Raw genomic sequence first — 7,199 nt, 5'->3', positions numbered from 1 at the left:
GGACAGTCTTCAAAAATACTCGTAACCACATCAGAATGTCGTCAGTGCTCTGCGCAGAAGACAACATTTGGACGATAGGTGCAGTCTTATTACCTACTTGTGTCACGATTTGATATAAGTATATGTACGGGCACAGGTTTCCATTTGGCAGTTTCAACTTTTTTACCAAAGATCCTGTACTGTCAATATACACGGTATCGTGATAGTGGTCGTACACTGCTTCCTGTTCCTTAGACCAGTACATAACTATCAGTGGATTAAGGCCGATTCTTTTTATCGCGCCATTAAACTTTTCGCTGTACATCATTAGATGGAGGCTTTCAAATACATTCTCAGATTGAATATCTAAGAGTTTATCCTGTCGCTCTTGCTTGGCTTTGCGGAGTACCTTACCGCTGTATAGATGAGGTGGTTCTTTCTCGCCTAAGCGTGTCATTAGTCTGTCTGCTTCTGCACGGCGCCATTGGCAAGGCAGTCTGTTGCCTTCAACTAATTGCTTGGCGACAGCGGTCCGCGTTTTGCCTCTGAGCTGCCGTTTTTTAACGTGTTTCACGACTGGATCAAAGCCCTGAATAGTGCATTCCATAAGTATGCTAATGTCTGGTTGGGGTTCGTTCGCAACACGCCCAAGAAACTCACACTTACATTCAAAACATTTTCCTGAGATTGTTGCAAAAATACCAGTTTCGGAAATTTTCGCGTTACGGAAAGAAATAGCACATGGCATTCTGGTTTCCGCCCATATCTTTTCATATAATATACTGGTCCACGAGTGTTTTCTCAAGCAATATAAATCGCGTTTTCTTCCATCCTGGAATTCATATGATATCGATTTAGGTTGAATTTTTGGCCATAATTCAGTGATATCAATGGTAAACACAATGACACCACTAATGCTATCATTGCCTGTTGAGTCGAGCGTTTTCGATTTCGTGGATATGTCAGCATTGACGATATCAAGAGCCGCCACTAATCGGTCGTAAACATTGTACCTACGACTTAGAATTATTGTGTAAATATTTTTTGGGGTCATAGTTGGGTATTCGGCTATCAATGTCTTAGAAAGATCTTTAAAAACTGCCGAACTCGGTGGAAGGATTTTGCCATTTCCGTCCACGACATGAGCACCGTTAGGTGGCTCCAGTAATTGCCACAGTCTCGATATATTAGGTTTTACATCTATCTTTTATAATTCGAAATTTACTTTCGTGATATTGGCGGTCTCTTTTTCCTTAAGTCTTACTTTTCCGCACTGGCTCTAACGAAAAAAATGATTTCCTAGAGAGATTTTTTTCTCAACTCAGCACCGTTTTTCTGCTCAATAATCTACGTTGGCAGATTTCGACCTCAGTAGATGAGTGGAAGATCAGAGTTATTATACCGCAAGCAAGTGTAAACTACCTAATCAAGTGGATGACACCAGAAAACATAAACTTTCGAAGATTTACAACTTTGTCCGACGTTTGGATTGTTCGGTGTATGTATGTGGGAGATTTTAATGTTAGGCGTCAAACCATTCCAAGGTTTGAAGAGTAATGAAGTGCTATGTAAACTGGAGAATGGAGAACGACTCGTGCTTCCCAATCACTGCCTGTCACGATTATACTTCTTGATGTCTTTATGTTAAAGTTACGAATCTAGCAAGAGACCAACTTTTAAAGAAATTAGAGAAACTTCATGAGATCTTGATAAAAGAGAAACATCAGCAGCAGGAGACAATAAGACGAGAGAACAGAAGAGTACAAGCCATGTCCTGGGGTGCAGATGATGTGCCGTCACCAAAACCCTCCCGACAACCACAGAATACGACGGAGCAGTCGCAATTGCGTAGCGCCAATCCGATCGACAGTTTTAACAGTGGTGTTGACAATGAACAAAAGTTACTGGAACAACGGTTGTTGGAGCAACAACGACAATCTGAAGAGGATAGTCACTGGCACGCGAGAGAAGAAAAACGCTTATCGACTGAAACGAGTGGTGATGAAAGTGCTAGTCCCTCTGTTCAATTACTGCCGTATAATCTATCCTTATAATCTTAAGTAAGTATATTCTCGGAAGTTGCATATATCGAGTAACCGAGCATTGGTTTAACCTGGGGTTTTTAACTCGCAATTCTCCTTAATTCTCCTTATCAATCGAAAATCTTGATAAGGATCGATCTTAACGTCGATCGTGCGGGCATTAGTTTCCGCAATGACAGATTTGTTTGGAGCTTGATAAAGAAATTTTATAATCTCTTCAATAGCCAAGGCGAGACTCATATAAATTGTTGTTTAGTACTCTTAACATCATCAATCTAAGGAAATCAACAGTTATGCTGGTTTTTTAATTATCCGACGAAGACGGTATTGCATATAAATCAACAGTTGTGTTGACCTGTGCTAGGCTAGCACAACTCACAAGGGACATGTCACAACTGTCCGGAACCGATTTGATTCTCCTTGAAATATGTTGTTAAATACACAAATCTAAAAGACACGTATTTTTTTATACGTGCGCAATTTGAGTTTTAAGGGGTGAAACACCCCTTTAAAGAATAACGGTATTTTTCTTTAGGATCAAATATCTGCTAAACTATAAGAGATATAAAGAAAAAACGTACAACAAATTTTAATGGCTTGAAGAGTACTTTAAAGTTATATGAACAAAAATTTTTTTTTTTTTTTTTTTTTTTTAAAAACCCTCACCACCTAATTTTTTTTTTCAAAATTAAAAATTTTGTTTTACCTAATTTAAAGCTTATTTTTTTCCAAATTCAACCATGTGTAATAAAGTTATGTTACGAAATATCATTTTCGAAAATTAATTATAAACGCTCCCGTATATACGCTCATCCGTGCTATGTGCGTAAGTAATTACCGTCGAACAATAAAATATATAAAAAATGTTTTTGTATAATTCTTATTTATGTTTTCTATGTATTTATAACTGCGTATTGTGTATATTTAGATTTAAAAAAAAATTTTTAAATATAATTAATAAGAATTTTTTAAATATACCCCCTGCTTTCTTATTATTTCTTTAATATTTAATTTCTTCTATAAAAATTAAAAACAATTATATTTTATAATAAAATTATTTTTTAATTGAATCTTGCGAATACCAATGTCGCAATATTTGGCATAAACAAATTTTATATCTTACGTTAAATGAATCATAAGATAAGATTATGTGTACGTGTTCCAGATAAGTTATAATTTTTACAATAAAATCTTTAATACGTTAAAATAAATAATAAAATAAGATTATGTGATGACGTATTTCTGATAAGTTAATATAAATTGTTCATGTAGCAGCATAATTCTCACAGTCGGTGTAGTCTTTTCGTTGTAATAATATCTGTGTAAACTGTTCTTTTATTGCAATAGAAAGCAAAATATAACATCTTTGAATATGATTATCAATCCGCTTAACGTTGTTAGACTTTTATTGGTGTCAATAAATTCAATATATTTAACAGAAACGCCAGTAACTGAAGCAGAAGTGGAATTAAAGGAAAACATTAAAAAAATATTACTGGATAGCGTTTTTCATTATAATGGGGTGGAAGTAACGGAAGAAATATATCTCGATTATGAAGAACCTTATAAATTACATAGTTTTGAAATAATTGAAGATGACGAAGAAGCATGGCATGAAGATAGTTTAAATTCTCATCCTCATTGTTCAAATGATGATACAAATTTTGATAGTTCTTATAAAAGACGAGCTGTTGAGTATTGGCGATTTCGGGACACTGATGAAAACAGTAATGACAGAAAAAGGAATCGTCCTCTAAGAGTAGTACAAAATAAATTTAGAAGAGTTTCATCTGAACGTCAGTTAAGGCGATGGGAAGAACAAATACAATCAGGTGGAAGTCGTACAGAAAAATTATCTTACATCTCCAAATTTACACATGATAAATTTACTGCAGCTGTCGAATCAGGATTCATGGTTCATGATATTGATTTAAAAAGATGGGCTTTACAAGCTCAAGAAGAAATAGGAAATTTAAATCCTATATTTAAAGCATCTCACAGTTGGATAGCAAGATTTAAGAAGTCTCACCGAATTGTTTCAAGAAAAGTTACGAAGTTTGTCACTAGAAGAACATTAGAAGATTCTGCTGATTTGCAAAAATCAGCTGATGATTTTCTGGAAACAGTAAAACCTCTTATTGAACAGTTTGGATCTGAAAATATTTACAATTCAGATCAAAGTGGTTTCCAATTGGAACTTCACTCTGGAAGATCATTGTCTAACCAGGGAGAAAAGAAAGTAGAACGTGTCGTGCAATCCATATCATCAACAACCCATTCATATACGATACAACCAATAATATCCTGTAATGGCAATTTGTTGTCCCCTTTATTTATTGTATTAAAAAAAGCTAATGGTAAATTTGGACCAAGAGTACAAGAAAATTTATTTAAAGCAGAAAATGTTATTGTAAAAGCATCGAAATCTGGTAAAATGACATCAGGTATTTTCCTTTTATAATTACTTTTTTTAACAACCTTATTTTATTTAACAATTTAATAAGAGTCATAAAAAAACTATTAAATTAACATTTATATTTTGTACAGATCATTTTAAAATGTGGTTAGAAGAAGCTTATTTCGCAAACATTGGTCCTAATAGCGTTCTTCTTATCGATTCATGGACTGGACATTGCCCCAATATGATTTCGGATTTAACACCTCCTGGAACACATATTACTACTATGATAATACCGAAAGGAACTACAGGGAAAATACAACCATTAGATGTTTATGGATTCAGAATTTGGAAAAATTTTGCTAAAAGATTTTCAGATACGGTTTTACTGTTGGAAAGTAATATAAACTTACATGAACGAAATAATATAATAAAATTGCAATCTTTGATACATAATCAATTGTCATCCCCACGATATCAAAACTTATTTAAATATTCGTGGTTTAAAAGTGGTTATACGAATGAAAGACCAGACGAATTCGAAAATCCAGTACACTTTAGTTTAGACGAAACTTTAACAAAATGTGATATCGAAGGTTGCAATAATATAGCTGTAGTAAGATGTTCTTGGTGCAAGAAGTCATTATGTTTGAAACATTTTTTTGTCGAATATCATTATTGTAATGTGTATAATGAGTGAATAATATAAAATGCAAATACATTTTTAAAAAAATCTAAATATACACAATACACAGTTATAAATACATAGAAAACATAAATAAGAATTATACAAAAACATTTTTTATATATTTTATTGTTCGACGGTAATTACTTACGCACATAGCACGGATGAGCGTATATACGGGAGCGTTTATAATTAATTTTCGAAAATGATATTTCGTAACATAACTTTATCACACATGGTTGAATTTGGAAAAAAATAAGCTTTAAATTAGGTAAACAAAATTTTTAATTTTGAAAAAAAAAATTAGGTGGTGAGGGTTTTTTTAAAAAAAAAAAAAAAAAAAAAATTTTTGTTCATATAACTTTAAAGTACTCTTCAAGCCATTAAAATTTGTTGTACGTTTTTTCTTTATATCTCTTATAGTTTAGCAGATATTTGATCCTAAAGAAAAATACCGTTATTCTTTAAAGGGGTGTTTCACCCCTTAAAACTCAAATTGCGCACGTATAAAAAAATACGTGTCTTTTAGATTTGTGTATTTAACAACATATTTCAAGGAGAATCAAATCGGTTCCGGACAGTTGTGACATGTCCCTTGTCAGATATGCCATATTATCTTCGTCGGATAATCGAAAAGCCGAATTATGGACATAGAATGCGGGCGCAAAGAGTCGCGCTCAAGAGTAAAGTGTCCTTAATATCGCTGTGCTGAGGAAATGGACAGTTGTGCTGACTTGTGCTAGGCTAGCACAACTCGCCTGATCCCCGGGGGAGAAATGTAACAGGAGAAGCGGAACGGAGGGGACGCCCCTAGGGCGGGATCAAGCGTCCCCTCCCTCCCGCTGAGGGAGGCTTCCTTTATGGAGGGAGTCTCCCGGGAGAAGTCTCGGGTGTTGGCGCCGAATCCTAACCCCCTTTGGGGGCGGAAGGAGCGTCAACACCTGAGACGGGAGAGTCGTAGAGTATCAAGGGCGGGGGCCCTTGAACTCATTGCACGCGGCTCTCCAAGGAGGAGAGAGGAGTGGTGGTGGTCCCCACTCCTCTCTGCCTGACGGGTTTAACCCGTCAAACGGAGGGGACGCACCTGAAAGGGGTGCGTCACGGCGTTTCGGAGGCCCCGGCTGCATGCGAAAGCGATTCCCGGGGCCTCCGAGTAGCGCCAGGAGAACCACCGTCAGGTTTAGCGGGTCGGGAGTTGGGCCTTCTGCCCTCTCCCATCCCCGCATAACCCGAAGCCTCCCCCGAAGTGGAGGGTATGTGTTGAACACATTCCTGACGTAAAAAAAAAAAGGTTAGCACAACTCAGATATGCAATACTGTCTTCTTCGGATAATCGAAAAGCCGAATTATGGGCATAGAATGCGGGCGCAAAGAGTCGCGCTCAAGAGTAAAGTGCCCTTAATATCGCTGTGCTGAGAAAATGGACAATTGTGCTGACTTATGCTAGACTAGCACAACTCAGATATGCCATATTATCTTCGTCGGATAATCGAAAAGCCGAATTATGGACATAGAATGCGAGCGCAAAGAGTCGCACTCAAGAGTAAAGTGTCCTTAATATCGCTGTGCTGAGGAAATAGACAGTTGTGCTGACTTGTGCTAGGCTAGCACAACTCAGATATGCAATACTGTCTTCGTCGGGTAATTGAAAAGCCGAATTATGGACATAGAATCGGTGTTGGATCTTAAAAACAATTTTTTTTAATTTTCGCTTCTTTTTTTTTGAGATATCGAAATGCGGTTTGCGGCACAACATAGCACAAGCCTAGCACAATCTAGCACAACTTTGATTTTTTTTGTTTTTCAAAATGGCGGTGCTGCGACTATTTTTTAAATTGCCATTTTCTAATAAATTAATTGCGTTATCGAACTTTGGTTTGCGGCACAAACTAGCACAAGTCTAGCACAATCTAGCACAATTGTGTTTTTTTTCATTCTGACAAAATGGCGGTGTTGGGCCTTAAAAACGATTTTTTTCAATTTTCGCTTCTTTTTTTGAGATATCGAAGTGCGGTTTGCGGCACAACATAGCACAAGCCTAACACAATCTAACACAACTTTGATTTTTTTTGTTTTCCAAAATGGCGGTGCTAAC

General features: G+C 36.3%; 1 protein-coding gene across 1 annotated transcript; it reads left to right on the top strand.

Annotated features, from left to right (window-relative positions):
* The first annotated feature begins 3,191 nt into the window (after positions 1-3,191).
* Positions 3,192-5,338, top strand: LOC146724238 (uncharacterized). The gene is made up of 2 exons (XM_085480327.1): positions 3,192-4,465; positions 4,569-5,338. Exons 1-2 carry the CDS (start codon positions 3,394-3,396, stop codon positions 5,117-5,119), a joined length of 1,623 nt encoding a protein of 540 aa, XP_085336453.1. The 5' UTR covers positions 3,192-3,393; the 3' UTR covers positions 5,120-5,338.
* Positions 5,339-7,199: the final 1,861 nt, after the last annotated feature.

This window comes from Nylanderia fulva, unplaced genomic scaffold (genome assembly GCF_048542155.1).
Source record: "Nylanderia fulva isolate GAGA-0341 unplaced genomic scaffold, ASM4854215v1 Scaffold142, whole genome shotgun sequence".
Lineage (NCBI taxonomy): Eukaryota > Metazoa > Arthropoda > Insecta > Hymenoptera > Formicidae > Nylanderia > Nylanderia fulva.
This window is presented reverse-complemented; position numbering and strand designations above follow the sequence as displayed.

Coding starts and splice junctions, on each gene's coding strand:
- LOC146724238 (XM_085480327.1), top strand. CDS start 3,394: ATGATTATCAATCCGCTTAACGTTGTTAGACTTTTATTGGTGTCAATA. Junction 4,466..4,568: donor ATCTGGTAAAATGACATCAG/GTATTTTCCTTT, acceptor TATTTTGTACAG/ATCATTTTAAAATGTGGTTA.